Raw genomic sequence first — 16,873 nt, forward strand, 5'->3', positions numbered from 1 at the left:
CATAAAACACAAGGGCTGTGTTCGAAAACGCCCCCTATAACCTCACTCACTATTCCCTACGTTACTCAACTAATATAGTCCACATGAAGGAGTGAACGAAAACGAGTGAGTGAATCACAGAGTGACCCGGAAGGGCTGACTCTTCCATAGTTTGTGCTTGCTTAGCAAACTGGCAGCTCCAGTAGTCATGAAAAGATTTATCTTGAATTCTGTCATGGAAACCAGCATGCATAAACCTTATTAAACAATTTAATAAATCAAATCAAAAATAAATTTATACCTATAGACCTTATTTTCCAGAGAAACATGCGCGCCGCCATCTTTAGAATATTGTCTTTGAACTTCCGTTTTCGCGATAGCCCTGTATATTTCTATGGCATCGCTGTTGAAGAAGAATTAGCTGGTGAAGTGGATTTACGTGTTGTAGAGTTAATGAAAGTTATCATGAGCATTGTTATGTTTAAAGCGGGTGTCTTAACAAATGTCAGTAGAACGGGAAGATTTTAAAATGAGCAGTTCATTCATAAATACATACGATCGCTGTGGAAATACAAGCCGGAAGTCAAAAGACAACGAGCGCAGCGCTGAAAAGGGGCGGGGCTACATAAGGTCTATATGTTATTATGCTGTACCGACATTGGACCAGCAGTTTGGAAAATGGATGGATGATTCAACTGGCACCATCTTCTGGCGAGACGCGGGAATTCATGCGGCACGTGACTCAGTGCATAATCTGTATTCTTTAGCCATTGAACGTACATCAGTTGTACACTCGTTATTGCGGTGCATAATGGGATTGAATGAGTGCACTTGATAATGTCCACTATGGTTTCTGACACCACTACAAATGGCTTTCCCCTCAAAGAGTGCCCTATTTAAGGGTGTATAGGGGGCGATTTCGGACACAGCCAAGCAGACAGCGCGCAAGTATGTTGTTGGATATGATCCCTGATATGTTGTTGGATATGATCCCTTACGCATAAAGTTTACATGTGAAACCCATAGAAGTAATAAAACCTATGACAGAAATCCCTATTATGGACCAAGACATCCAGCTATCACTGTAGATGAATAAAATGTTGATAGAGACATTTTGACTGATTAAACATGAAGAGAATTAACACCATTGTAAAAGTATATGGTTTATCTGTGTTCTTCAAGCCATCTCAGGTATTTTCATAAGGAAATATATATTTATAATGCATTGCCATTCAATGACAAAGTTTTGCATCATGCCAAGACAGACACTGCTGAAAAGCAACAGTGATGGGGCGTATGATGGAGGTGGATAAGGTAATAAGGCTTGGACTGCTTCAGCTGAGACTAACGTTTTTACCATCTGTATGCTAAATCTTTGGATCTTTGGAATTTGAAACTCTACCTTCCAAAATTTGCATCTTTGGAATTAGTCATGCTTTCTTGTTTGCTGAAGCCAACCTCACTTTTTGCATGCTGGCTGAAAAATTGACTGCGAGGTCTAATGATTACATTGTGCTGGATTTACAACATTAGACTAGGCATGGCAAAACTAAGGATAATAAAACAAAGAGCCCCAGAAGGCACTTCAACTCCTCCAGCTTACAATCAGAAATATGCAATAATGCATAATAGTTGAGATATAGCTGGAACAAAGGCAACTAAAAATGGTCAAGTACAACTAAAAAACGGTCAAGTACAAGTAAAAACGGTCAAGTACAGATATGTGCAGATGTGTGCTGAAAGCTCAACAGCCAACTCATTTCCTTTAACCTTTCCTATAACCTTATTAAAAGACTGAGATTCTTGTTGAGGTTGTCAATTATTTATATATTAGAAAAACATACTTTTGCAAAACTGCTTGACTACTTACTAATATTTAAATAACTAACATTCAGGGAGAAAAAACAGGAAATGATATCACTGAGAGAGGACCCCTGCAGACCCTCATAAATGTGTCAAGGTAAATAAAGCTCTTATAATATCAGATTTGACCTTTTTTATTAAAAGGCAAGGTTAGTTCATGCAAAATGTTATATGATGCCACTTCCCAAAAACTATAATAATTAATATTTATTAAAAAAAAAAAAAAAAATTACCTTGAGAAAAACTAAAAACATTTTGAAAATGATTAAAATCTAAACAGTCAAACATGCAAGGAAAATATGTTATTACTTTTAACTTGAACGTTACACCACAACATTTTTAGAGTCGTAACATGTAAATGTTTCTTGATTGTATAAAAGTTTTTCAAAACCATTAGATAACTAAATTAGATATTTCTTTATCGTAGACAGACATTATTATGCATCAATAAGCTTTATCCTTGTCTAGTCCACAAGTCTTCAGCACGATCTGAATAATTGGGAGGGGGGGTTGGGTTCGGGTTCACTTCACTCTTATCATATCCGTTTCCTGGGGGGGTCTGTCCGTATGCTAATAAATCCACTGCCGCTCCAATGACAAAAATAAAATAAATAAACAAACTATCCAAACTCACCAATCTGCTAGTTGGTTGTTGGATGAATAGTCAACCATCATGACCCCATCTCTAATTACAAGAATCAGTAGATACAGCTTACGTTAAACAGAGATAAATGACCTTGCGTTCTCACTGCTTGATACACTGACGGAATGAGGAAAAACCATTAGCATGCTGCCCGGGGCTGGTATAACTAATGAAGAGCACCTGGCCAGAGCACAGAGGCTTTGAAGAGCCAAAACCTCTGTTCTCCCACCCACAGACAGCTCGCTAATCAAGCCCAGCATCACAGAATTACTGCAATTACCTGCCAAGAGATCAACCACGGCACCCTGCGTGTGCTGACAGCCCATGGCCTCGGCCTCATTCCCATCATCCCTCTGCAGGAGAGCCGCTCAGAACCTGTGAGTCGATTTGACCAAGACTTGTCATGTTAGTGTGGCTGAATGAACTTTATTTTTTCCGCACAGAGAGCCACCAAGAACACAGACCCCAATTATGTAGCTAAAACGCCAGTGTTGATGAAGATTTGCACAGAGCAATCCAGACAATTCTGTTTGCTTAAGATTCAGAGCCACTGCTTGCAGACTAAGTGAAATGGAAGTGCTGAACTAGTAGAGTATCAAAACTTACTACAAGAGAAAATTGTCTTCACGGTGGAACAATTAAGTGTCCTTCCGGAACCTCTACCAACTCCAACAGCCAGAATTCAATGTGACGTACAGTACATGCTGGTGTAAGCCAAGGAATAAAGACATGGCCACCAACACAACCTTATAATATTTTTTAAATTCATACTTAACACATTTAAGTTACATTTCTGTCGACTGGCCCCCTTATCGTTCAGCGCTGAGTTCTTATCACAGTTGTGCGATTGAACAAAGCTGTTAACTTCAGGTTCCTGCGGGGCTGGGAGGGAGGGGGGCACCTCTCAGCAAGCGGTCTACTGTAAATTGCTTTGAATGAACAGAATCTGCTAAATGGCAACATCCTGCTCATTTATAGTGTTGGTTGAGATTCTCTAATGGGCATCTGTGCAATCCAAGCAAACATGCAGCTAAAAAAAAATGTAAAATAAAGTTACTGTTGCATTGGCTATTATGAATGCCAAAATGAACTATTTTATTTGTCATTAGAGAAACCATAAGGATTTTTGCAGCCGATACTGACAACAGATTTCTTGTCATGATATCATCAAGCACATGGTCTCATTTGATAGAAAACATTTTAAATTTGGGGGGGGAAAAAAAAAAAGAAAAAAAAAAAGAATTTGATCATGTTTGGAGATTCCCCAGAAAAGTGATGCAATTTATTGATTTATTTTGATACTATTTATACTTGACATGATGACTTTAGAAAGTATAATGGGATATAATCAAGTTGTTCACAATCATGACAGCTGCATCTGGGCCAGATTTTGTGTTGAAATCTCAAAGCAATCAAAAGTGATGGTTTTTGGAACCATGGTAGCCTTTTTATCAAAATCTCTCCAAACAAGTGGAGTGTTTTACTGAACATAATAACTACTTACATATGTAAATGCCACAAAGCATAAAAATATTTATAATTATATAGAATAAGTAACAAGTAATAAGATTGATGAGCGGTCGATGAGTGATGATCTTCCAGTGCCGTTTCAGCTATTCGCTCCTACTCTCTGGTGCATGGTAAATCAAGACCTGTCAATTTGAGCAATCGATCCAATCCAAGTGACGGGTCATCCCTAACGAGATCGCATTCACATTGGTTAAATTTCAATCAATGTTAGAAAATGCGTCATGATCCCAGAAGTCCTATAGTTTTAGCCAAGCAGCATGTCATGTCACTCTGTGAGGATTTTCTCAAGATCTAGCCTATGCATCATGTTATGGTATATGTGGGCTCACTTGAATCGGGACAAACTGCTCTAAATAAAGATGTGCGATGGTTTGCTATGTTACTATGGTTCACAAATGTTTCACGATGTTACGAAGCATATCCTCATTTGTATACTGTTTGCATGCACTTTTTTTTACGTCATTAAAGGGTTAGTTCACCAAAAAATGAAAATTCTGTCATTAATTACTCACCCTCATCGTTCCACACCCGTAAGACTTTTCATCTGCCAAAGTCATGCCCCCCAGTGGTGAACCATTGAATCTTCGAAACACTTATGACGTAACGAAGCTTCGTTTACTGAAATCACGTTACTTTGGCAGTTCGATACACGCTCTGAATCACTGATTCGAAACAAAAGATTCGTAAAACTTCATGAAGCAGTGTTTTGAAATCACCCATCACTAGATATTGTTGAATAAAGTCGTTATTTTGTCTGTACTTTTATATCTTAAGACCTCAGATGACCAACACCTATGAAGAGACGGCGACAACTCCTGCGAGGACTTCAGAAGACGCAATCATCTGGATCAACATGCACATTGCCCAATTTCTATATATCCTAATTATTGTTAATGTAATTCATTTTTCCAGGAGCTCATTGTTTCTACTTTCAGTTAAACTGCTAACTGTGATTGTAAATTAATTGCCTAAATTATTACATTATTTGCTAACGTTATTTGCTAATGTTGACATGCATTCTCTGTAAAGCTGCTTTGAAATGATATGTATCGTGAAAAGCGCTATACTAATAAATGTGAATTGAATTGTTTTGTTTTTTTGATGCACAAAAAGTATTCTCGTCGCTTCATAAGATTAAAGGGTTAGTTCACCCAAAAATGAAAATTCTGTCATTTATTACTCACCCCCATGCCGCTCCAAATCCGTAAGACCTTCATTAATCTTCGGAACACAAATTACGATATTTTTGTTGAAATCCAATGGCTCCGTGAGGCCTGCATAGGGAGCAATGACACTTCCTCTCTCAAGATCCATAAAGGTACTAAAAACATATTTAAATCAGTTCATGTGAGTACAGTGGTTCAATATTAATATTATAAAGCGACGAGAATATTTTTGGTGCGCCAAAAAACAAAATAATGACTTATATAGTGATGACCAATTTCAAAACACTGCTTCAGGAAGCTTCGGAGCATTATGAATCAGCGTGTCGAATCAGAGGTTCGGAGCGCCAAAGTCACGTGATTTCAGCAGTTTGGCGGTTTGACACTCCGAATAACACTCCAAAGCTTCCTGAAGCAGTGTTTTGAAATTGGTCATCACTATATAAGTCATTATTTTGTTTTTTTGGCGCACCAAAAATATTCTCGTCACTTTATAATATTAATATTGAACCACTGTACTCACATGAACTGATTTAAATATGTTTTTAGTAAATTAATGGATCTTGAGAGAGGAAATGTCATTGCTGGCTATGGAGGACTCACTGAGCCATCGGATTTCAACAAAAATATATTAATTTGTGTTCCGAAGATTAACGAAGGTCTTACGGTAGTGGAACGGCATGAGGGCGAGTAATAAATGACATTATTTTCATTTTTGGGTGAACTAACCCTTTAAGGTTGAACCACTGTAGTCACATGAACTGTTTTAAATATGTTTTTAGTACCTTTCTGGGCATCTGAAAGTGTTAATTGTCTTGCTGGCAACGGAGGCATCACTGAGCCATTGGATTTTATCTTAATTTGTGTTCCGAAGATGAACGAAGGTCTTACGGGTTTGGAACAACATGAGGGTGAGTAATGACAGAATTTTCATTTATGGGTGAGCTAACCCTTTAAATTGCGATCGGTTCATGAGATTGGCCAAAACTGATTGAGTCACAGAATGTGATTATCAGCCGATAAGATCAGCTGCAGATCAGATCGGAGAATCCCTGATTATAAGGCTGTAAAAATGGGCATGCTTTAAAATACAGTGCTTTCATAAATTTAGCCAACACAAAACATATGCATGCATGCAAAGGCATTTTCTAATCTAGCATTTACATAGAAGATCAAAAACAGGAGCAATCCATCTCTCAAGGAAATGTAAAACTTCAGAAAGACAGAAACAAAATAAGAGCCACAACCATCTACAAGATTGTTTCATGGACAAAATAACGACTTACATCAAGCACCGAAAGGAAAGTGGGATGATGCTGATAGATCGAAATTTTATGACGTTGAAAACGATACACAAGAGAGGGCTTTCGATTTACGTTTGGCTGATTGTGGGTGAAGGTGATGCACTAATGGAGTTACGGCTAAACTTATATTGTAGTCACTACTGAAGTAGTTCAGAATCATTAAAAAGTAATTGCTGGCTATATCCCCCATAAAACCCTGCAGTCAGACACAGTCACATGTTGTCATAATGGACTGCGACCAATAACTGAACTATTGCTGCCAGCAAACACTGAGAACTGAGCAAAAAGATCAAGATTTATGAGGAAAAGCAACTCTGAACAAAAAGTACCACAGGCTGTTGGAAACCAGATGATATTGTTGCAAACAGCAATGATAAAACGGTATGTCTCTTTTTTAGCAAAAAACTGATTAGCTCCCATTTTTAACAATACAAGATACTAATTTACATAGAATCACTAAAACTTCTCATATCAAATCCATTTAAGCCAATTTACATATATCTTCACCTTTAATTTTCCTTCAATACCCTTAGCTTAAAATCTCTTCCAGCAATATAGTAGTACTGATAAAATTTAAAAGAAACGCAAAAAGCTTATGTAGCCTATATGACAGACTTGCACTATTTTCCTTCTCAAAGTGATTCCAATCATATTTCAAGCAATTCGAACCCAATGGAGAACAGTGTGCATCAGAAGTGTCTCAGTTTAAGGAAATAATCCAAAAAATTATCGAACTGATAACGATAACATTAAAAATGAACAAATAGCGGCCAAAACAAATATGGTGGCCGATATATTGTGCATCACTTAAAAAAAAAAAAAAAAAAAATGAAGCCTTGGTAAGTATAAGAAACTTTCTAAAACATTAAAAACAAAACAAAACAAAAAATTACCAATCCCAAACTGAATGGTAGTGTACAATATTAGAAGTCATTTTATCATATTAAACTTGGAATCATCCCATAAAATAGTTGTTTTCTCTTTAAAGGTGCAATATGTAATATTTTTGCAGTAAAATATCCAAAAACCACTAGGCCAGTTGTTATATAGCTCAACACGTTTAGTCTTATTGTTTAAATCAATTTTCTTGATTTTTTTCAAGTACCATGCTTTACCATGCCTCAGATAGCTAACATCGCATAATCAGATGCAGCTTTATTTTAAGTTATACATAATTTTCTCCATCATACAATATGTTTTAAAATTAATTGCATGCCATTTATCAACACAAGCCATCCTGCGTTTCAACACACTCAAATGTATGTAATATGATAAACAGAGCTGCGTTACCTCATACTCATGACCGGAAAAGCGACACCAGCGACTGTGGCATAATAAAAGTTCTGCTGCTCGTGAGGCGTGTGTTGAGCAATCGCTCCAACGGCCTCATTCAGCTCCCACAACACTCGGTCCTGCTCTGCTTCATATTACAGTAACGTTAATAATCTCATCCATGAACATGAGTTCTTCTTTGCACCGTCCGTTGAGATGGAGACCACACGTCCCAAGATTCCGCTCTAAAACTTGGCGTCATCAAGCTACGCCTTTGTTTTGAATACGCTTCTAGCGACCTCTAGCGGACAACATTATAACATATTGTACCTTTAAGGCTTTGTGAAAACACAGGGATAGAATTACATGAATAATATATGAATATTTCTCTTTTGGGTCCACTTTCCACTCACACTGATGTTTTTGAAAGCCAGCCTGAATATTAAAGTACTATAATATCGATGACAATGAAGCTTATTGCTGTTGAATAAGTACATACAGCCATAACTTTTATATACAAAAACATTTGCTAAAAGCAACTGAAACCTGAGTACAATACATTCCCATGTTTTATCTAATAAATAACTTATTAGAATGTCAATCTGTGATTTAAAGGGTAAATTAAATTGCAGTTATTGCAAGTAAAAAAAAAAAAAAAAAAAAAAAAAAAAAAAAAAAAAAATCACACAAGTAGTTCAAACAGTTGAGAATGTGATAAGACCTACCAATAGCAATTACCTTTCTGTCTCTCTAAATGCCCCAAGCTGAGCAAAACCATAGAGATGATAGAAAGCTACGTCCAGTGTGTGCAAATCTAATGAAATCCAATCAGATATTTATTACAACATTTACTCTTCTCAGGGCAACTCAAACAGCCATGACTCCTCATGGTCTTCTGCAAGCAGAGGAGCCTGTAACCATGGTTACCAAGGCCTGGACTAAAGACATGCTCCACGAAAGCATCTACACAGCGTTATTCCATCAGACTACCCACTGTTTCCAATTTCCCAATAAAAATTCGAGCGAGGTGCTGGAGTCTGAATGTGGCAGGGGCATTAACGGCCAACCTCACTGTCACTCAAGCCTGCCCACTCGTCTTTAACTGCCCGTTGAGGAAATACGAGACCAAGAAAACAGAAGAGAAAGGGACCTTAAGAGAGAACATTACACTGCACACTGCCAGCCTACTGGATAATGTATAATGCTTAAAATCTAAATTATAAAACAGTTCTGGTCCTGGATGCTGATTGGTCCATTTAAAAGTATTTATAGTACAATACAGTAACAAAAGGTTCACAGGACACGTTATTGTGTTAAACAAAATATAGAGAAGTGCTTAACAGTTTATAACGGGACAATGTGTCTGAAAAAAATGCAACGCTATTGGCACAAAAATGAATCAAAACCTTCAAAGATGCCTGTTTATGCGCAAGTTTACAGAGGCAGACAATAGATGATATCCTGTGTGAACTGATCCATACAAGGGCACAATAACCAAACACTTTCAGTTTGTTTGTTTCAAATGTCACTGAGCTCTTCTCCTTTTGGTTGTAATGACAAGACGTTGAAGGACATGTCAGGAGTTTTAAGCAAACACCAGCTGCTATAGCACTCTGTGAGTAAATTTACAGGCTTTTCTCCAGTGTAGTCAGTTGCATAAATTGCTTGGACTAGTCTTACAAATTGGTCATCATTTTTTTAAGTTAGTTACATAAAAAGATAGACTGGTCTAATTTAAATCTGAAAAGTAAGACTGATTAGCCTTAACTAATTTCTAGTTGGTCAGACTAGTTTTTAAAGGGTTAGTTCGCCCAAAAATGAAAATTCTGTCATTAATTACTCACTCTCATGTCGTTTCAAACCTGTAAGACTTTCGTTTATCTTTGAAACGAAAATGAAGATCTTTTTGATGAAATCCCCCTCCACAGACAGCTACACAACTGACACTTTTGAGTTCAAAGCTCAAACGTGCTCCGTGACACACGAGAATGAATCTCGGAACTGGTTCTCGCACATCAAGCAAACATGCTTGAGCCTTCTCTTACCACAACTGATGTGTGAGTTGATGAATGTTTATATGTGAATATAAGCCTAAACTCAATCTGTTCATCATATAATATATAATAATTTTCATTTATGGGTGAACTAACCCTTTAAAGTCATCATGAAATCAAAATTGACACTATTTACTTTGTTAGTGCATATGACTAGTCTTGTGTTGAACAATAAATCCGTGCAAGTTAATACAAAGAAAAAAAATTGTTTGTCGTGGTAATCTTTAAATCAAAATCTGAAACGTTACTTTCAGTCTGGAATGGCGTTCCCTCTCTGATGACGTCAGTTTGACGACTTGGGTTGAAAACACTTGCTTTCACATTAGCACTTTTGGTGCGCACCCGGGTTCGATTGACGTCAGAGTTCAGTACGTTTGGATAATGTGAACACTGTCTTCTGAACTCGGGTGCGCACCCGCGAACCGTACCCGAGACCGCTTAAAAGGGTGGTCTGGGGTGCGGTTCAAGTGAACTCCGGTACGGTTCGCTTCTGATATGAATGCAAACGTACCAAATTGCGGAAGTAAACCGTTATTAATGCCGTATTATTTGATAAAAATGTGTGTTTGTGTGTGTGTTTCACTCACTTTCCCGATGAGCGTGACTGACGTGCTGCAAACAGAGAGCTGTAGCGTAGCTTTTCTCATTTCTGCTCGCCTTCAGCATTCTACATTCGCGGCAGATAGACGCAAGAGCCATTATGAACAAAACCAACGGTTCAAAAACAAAAATATAAAAGTGAGGAGAGCAACGTTATGCACTTTGCCGCCTTCTCCTGTGCCATCGTTACTAAGCAACGTAGTAAACAGCTGCTGGTTTGATGACGCAAACGAACCGCGGGTCGGACCCAAATAATATAATGTGAACACAGTCCAGTGGGCGCAGGGGGAGGGGGGAGCAATCGAACTCAGGTTCGGTCCAGGCAATCGAACCAAGTGTGAAAGCACCCTTAAACCACTCCCCTGCAACCGTTAGTCTGCTATGAGCGAGAGATGGAGAGATGGAGAGGAGGAGCGCTAAAATGAAACCCTGCCCTCACTTGGAAATACGTCACAACACTAGAGAAAAGTCATTTGCAACTTCCGGTTCACAGGGACTTTAAGACAGTTTTAACTTAGCGACTGTTTATGCAACTAGCCTAGAGTCAGTTAACACTTGCTTTGAAACTAGTGGCTTTATTCAAATGAAAGCCCAGCACCAATGCCACCTTCTGGAATATGTTTCAGATTTGGACATTATTAAACAACCAAAGTATCAATGCACAGATACAAAAGGCATAAATGAAGATCGAATGAGAGCAATTCTAATGAGAGCATGCCTGTTTCCTCATGCTAACCTGGTTATGGTAAGCATGAGGAAACAGGCTAGGTATTGCTCAATCATAAATTACAGTTGACGATATAAACAATGACACAATGTTGTCGTAAGTTCCAGGTACTTGTAATGAACTGTAACAATTTTTTTTATATACAACAGTTTTATTTAATGGCTTCAGTGGAACATGGGCCGACTTTTAATGAGAAAAGGGCTTTTAAATAAACCCCTTAGGATCAGACTCGATTCTTTTCCAACACTTATCCTTGCAGTTCAGTGCAGGTGGGTCGTTTTTCACAAACATAACTCTATATTGTGAGCAAAATAGCAGGCCATTTCAAACAACAGAATGATAAATCCCTTAATAGTACGTTTTATATTGTGCCTGTAAAAAGGAATGCGCTTTGTCCACAAAAAGACCTTCGGCAGTGAAACAAGAGCCGTTGTTCTTCTGCAGCTGTGGCTGTGAGATGCCCACTGTAGTGTTGACAAGAACCAAAACTGCACAAACTGAGAATACAAATGTTCTGGAGTCTGTTTTCTCATCCTCTCACACTCTGTTCTGTATTGTGGGGGAGGAAGTGGAAGAAATAAGCCAGGTATTTTTTTTTCCCCGTCCTTTGTGTTTGTTCCATGCCATATGATACGACCCAAGTGAGATCTCGGGTAAACTTTAAGGCAAACTGTCTGATATCAACAGTATTACATCAGACTGTATCATATATCAGACTTTGGTTACGACTGGCAGCGTCGCCTTTTTTCCCCCGATCATGTCACTTTCTGACATCCTCATTGACTCACGAAATTGAAATGGTACCGTTGCATAAACCCAAGCAATCTCTTGAAAAAAAAAAAAAAAAAAAAAAAAAAAAAACACATCAAAAGTTGGCACGGCTGAGTGACAGAGGAACTTACATTCTTTAAAACAAACTTCAATAAACTTATTTTAAGGCAAAAGACCACTAACTAAAACTATACTTAATATCAACAAACTTTCCCAATTGATAACCAACATTAACAACTGCAAAATTGTTTGAAATGTTGTTTCAAAAATGAAATGTTTCTGAAATGTTGTTTAAATATGCAAATGATGTATTATTTAATTAAATGTACTAATTAGCATATATTTCCAGAACAGAAAACTGAACAATGGATAAAGCCAGGTTCAAAATTATTTTCATTTTGCTGATATATTAGAGTAAAAGGTTTTTACAGTAAGGATATGAATCTCTCTGAAACCTTCAGAATATAGATAAGACCTGGAAAGTCTGGAATATATAAGTGCTGCTGAAGTGGAGATTTCTGGCTCAGACAGTGTATGAGACTCATTACAAAGATATGTTGTAACTGAAATCTACAAATGAAAATAAATGTAATTGTAATGAAATAAACACTTAAATGTGTATTTTGGATGTTTTCGTTTTCTTTCCACCATTTTGAAAGAAGAAAAGCCATTGAAGCAAAATAGCGATTAAAAAAAAAAACAATGGTTTTGCCTGGCCCTGCAGTGTCTTGTTTTAAAAGGTTATTTTGATTATCTGTTATACTTCACCTTCAAAGACTGTAAATATTTGCCCTCCCACGAAAGAAATCTCTCCTAATTTCAGCAAAAATCGTGCTGTGCGCACACAGCTTAGGACTGACTAACAGGCACAGCTGACGGTTCGAGGGCAAAACCTGCACAAAACAAACTGTGAGAAGTCACGCTCGAGTGCAAGCAGAGCTAAGGACATTCAATGAGACAATTGTATAGCCTTGAGCCCTCCACTGTGTTTGTCCACTGTCCAGGTCTCTAAGGTGTGAGAGGAACTGGAGGTCTGACATGCACTGCCCCCAAACTGGCACAATCAGGTCACTGGCAGAGAAAAATAAACAAAACGCACACAACATCCAGGTCTGAATAACACTGGGATATTGAATTTAAAGAGATAGTTCACCAAAAAATGATCAACTGTTTGGTTACCAAAGTTCTTTAAAAATATTTTCTTTTGTGTTAGGCAGAAGAAAGAAATCTATACATGGGGCCCTATAATTTCCGTGATCACGGAATCACGGAATCCATTCATAAAACGGAATTTACTGTATAACGCGGAATGTCACGGAATTTGTCAAATTTTTGATGAATGAATTAAAAGCAGGTCAGTACACGTAAATTAAATAGCAATATAGACTAGTGACTGAATATTAAACCACAAAAACACTATTTAAACATGAATCCTGCATGTCTGTGTGCCTCCGAAATGAATGATGCGGAAGCGCAGTTTCATTTACCTCACACGCCACACACACTGAAGCACGTGCGACGCTCGCGGTGTTTTCATCCTCTGTCGCCTCACTATATGGATGCACAAATTCATCTCCAGAGCTGCTCTGAAAGTCACTTCATCAGCATTTAACCGCTTCGTTTGAGAAAACTACCGTGATAAACAGAGAAACTCAAAGCTCTAGGCAAACAGTCAAAATAAAAGTTCGATTTAAGTTGACAAAAACATATTACTGTTATACAGTAGAATTTAGATAAATTAATTTAATAATAAATTATTAAAATATATTTTAAACAATAATATCAGTGTTTCTTCCATGTTTTAATTTTAACAGTAAAGCTCTGTTGGGCAGCACATTGTTTGACAAAAAAAAGTTTAATTTCATGATTAAAAGATAAATTAAATGGTATGCATTCATTTGATTGCCAGAAAAATTTAACAGAACTTCTGAAGAAAAATCATAAAAAATATAAAAATATATTTTTTAAATTAATCAATATTGTTGTTTTTAAGAATTCAATTAATTAGACATGCTTTTTGATTATTAAAATGGAATTAAACCATTAAAATGGAATCCAGAAAACGTAGCGCCCTAAAAAAAAAAAAAAAAAAAAAAAAAAAAAAAAAAAAAAAAAAAGTAATTGTTTTTGTTAAACTTTTGTTAAATTGTTGGTAAATTGGACAAGATTCATTATTTCAATAATTAGACATGCTTTTTGATTACTAAAAATTTAATTTAACCATTAAAATGGAGTCAAAAGATAAATAAAACGGAAAAAAAAAAAAGGAATCCAGAAAAATTAAAACGGAAAACGGAATTTAAGAAAAAATAAAACGGAATTTGGGAAAAAATAAAACTGATTTTATAGGGCCCTATATACAGGTTAAGATACAACATGGGGGTGAGTAAATGACAGAACTTTCAGTTTTGGGTGAACTATCCCTTTAATATATATAGCCTGTTGATTAACCTGCAGCCCTGCTCCCAAAACTACTTATTTTAAAACTAAAAATAATTTCTCTCATCCCTATGCCAGAGTAGTTGATGTTGGAGGTTTGTATTCATGAAAGGAGCTAGGTTCATACAGAGAAAATTACATGTAGCTCACTCTTATCCCAGAGAGAATTCAGAGAAACTGAGGAACTAGGTACAAAAGCACTCATGAAACCAGTTTGCAACTCTAGCCTCGACTGCTGACTGAAAGCTCAGAGGCCAACTGATCATAATTACAGTTCTTGAGAGGAAACCCAAGGACATGTAGTGACAGACAGGCCAGGCCACAAATTGCTCACTCCAAAGTTCCCACAGTGCTGCTGAATCCGCCGTGACTATGCTGGAAGCACCTTAACTTTTCAAGATTGCATATTTGTGTAGTATCTTTCTTTTAAAATGGAAAATTTCACCTGGAGAAATGCCAATCACACAAATGCACAATTCTTCTGCTCTCCAAGACTGCATTTATTTGATCAAAACATAAATTATTATTACCAAATTAAATTTTTTTTCTCTATTTTAATACATTTTAAAATGTAATTATTCCTGTGATGGCGAATCTGAATTTTCAGCATCATTACTCCAGTCTTTGGTGTCAAAAGTTCAAATGAACATTTATTTGAAATAGAAATCTTTTATAACATTATAAATGTATTTTCTTTACGATTGATTAATTTAATGCATCCTTTCTGAAAAAAAGTATTATTTCTTTCAACAACAAAAATCTTACTTACCTCAAGCCTTTGAATGGTTATGTATACAAATAACATAATATAAAAATTATATATGTGAACATTTAAAGGTGCCCAAGAATGCTTTTTCACAAGATGTAATATAAGTCTAAGGTGTCTCCTGAATGTGTCTGAAGTTTCAGCTCAAAATACCCCATAGATTTTTTTTAAATTAATTTTTTTAACTGCCTATTTTGGGGCATCATTAACTATGCACTGATTTTTTTCAGCGCGCCGCCCCCTTTAATTCGCATGCTCCCTGCCACACGAGCTCTCGATTATATTACAGCACATTTACGAAGTTCACACAGCTAATGTAACCCTCAAATGGATCTTTACAAGATGTTCGTCATGCATGCTGTATGCATGCTTCGAATTATGTGAGTAAAGTATTTATTTTGATGTTTATATTTGATTCTCTATGAGTTTGAGGCTGTGCTCCGTGGCTAACGGCTAATGCTACACTGTTGGAGAGATTTATAAAGAATGAAGTTGTGTTTATGAATTATACAGACTGCAAGTGTTTAAAAATGAAAATAGCGACGGCGCTTGTCTCCGTGAATTCAGTAAGAAACGATGGTAACTTTAACCTCATTTAACAGTACATTAGCAACATGCTAACGAAACATTTTGATAGACAATTTACAAATATCACTAAAAATATCATGCTATCATGGATCATGTCAGTTATTATTGCTCCATCTGCCATTTTCGCTGTTGTCCTTGCTTGCTTACCTAGTCTGTTGATTCACCTGTGCAGATCCAGACGTTACTGGCTGCCCTTGTCTAATGCCTTTCATAATGTTGGGAACATGGGCTGGCATATGCAAATATTGGGGCGTACACCCCGACTGTTACGTAACAGTCAGTGTTATGTTAAGATCTGCGTGTTTTCCGGAAGTCTTTTAAACAAATGAGATTTACATAAGAAAGAGAAAGCAATGGAGTTTGAAACTCAATGTATGTCTTTTCCATGTACTGAACTCTTGTTATTCAGCTATGCCAAGATAAATTCAAATTTTGAATCTAGGGCACCTTTAAATACATGTTTGTCACAACTATAAAATGTTGCCAAAAAAAAAACAAAAAAGTGTGATGGGCCAGTGAAAACTGAAAAAAAGTCATGATTTGGCCAATGGAAAAATCCTCATTGTTAAAATTTGATTGTGCAACCAGAAGCGGGAGTTTCAGACAGATAAGCCTTTGAATAGCTCAGCTTTATTGTTCAGTCACAAGAAACACATTAATGCCAGAGGACTTACAATGATTCTCTCAAAAACACTTGTGAACCACAGGACGTGATGGGTTTGACAAAAGCATTCTTGTTGGAAAATTGGGAAGATCTGACCAGTGGCAACTGAGCTGTAAACAACATGTGACAGCACAGCAGACCTGGTCTATCAGAGCAATGAAACAGCGCACAGCAAAGAAAAAGAAGGGAGAAAAGATGGCGAGAATATTGTAAGAGAGAGCAGATCCATTAGAGCTCAAAATGTTGTAATGATCTGGGTCAATGCTTCAGAAGTGTCGCCAGTACATCCTGTCTTAATTCCCATTGATTGTCTCTGACATGTCAAAACAAGCCATTACACATTTAACTGCCTGATTGCTTGACACTTATTGATAGGGGTGGGTCTTATGAGTAATTTTGTAGTCAAGAACTCTTAACACACTCAAAAAAATACTGCTTATAAAATACAGTATACTTATATATATAACTGTATATAAAACATAATTAGATAATTATCTACATTATATACAC

At 36.8% G+C, this 16,873-nt stretch overlaps 1 protein-coding gene across 3 annotated transcripts in view; it reads right to left on the bottom strand.

Annotated features, from left to right (window-relative positions):
• Window positions 1-16,873, bottom strand: part of galnt2 (UDP-N-acetyl-alpha-D-galactosamine:polypeptide N-acetylgalactosaminyltransferase 2) — an 86,674-nt gene that overhangs the window by 48,728 nt on the left and 21,073 nt on the right. The window contains exon 1 of one of the 3 annotated variants that reach the window (XM_048204813.1): window positions 10,396-10,681. The exons of the other annotated variants lie outside the window; for them this stretch is intronic. Coding sequence (XP_048060770.1) covers window positions 10,396-10,455 — 60 coding nt within the window. The 5' untranslated portion in view covers window positions 10,456-10,681. Of the gene's footprint in view, window positions 1-10,395; window positions 10,682-16,873 lie in introns of those variants that run through there. 3 annotated transcript variants of the gene reach the window in all.

Source organism: Megalobrama amblycephala, linkage group LG10, assembly GCF_018812025.1.
Source record: "Megalobrama amblycephala isolate DHTTF-2021 linkage group LG10, ASM1881202v1, whole genome shotgun sequence".
NCBI lineage: Eukaryota > Metazoa > Chordata > Actinopteri > Cypriniformes > Xenocyprididae > Megalobrama > Megalobrama amblycephala.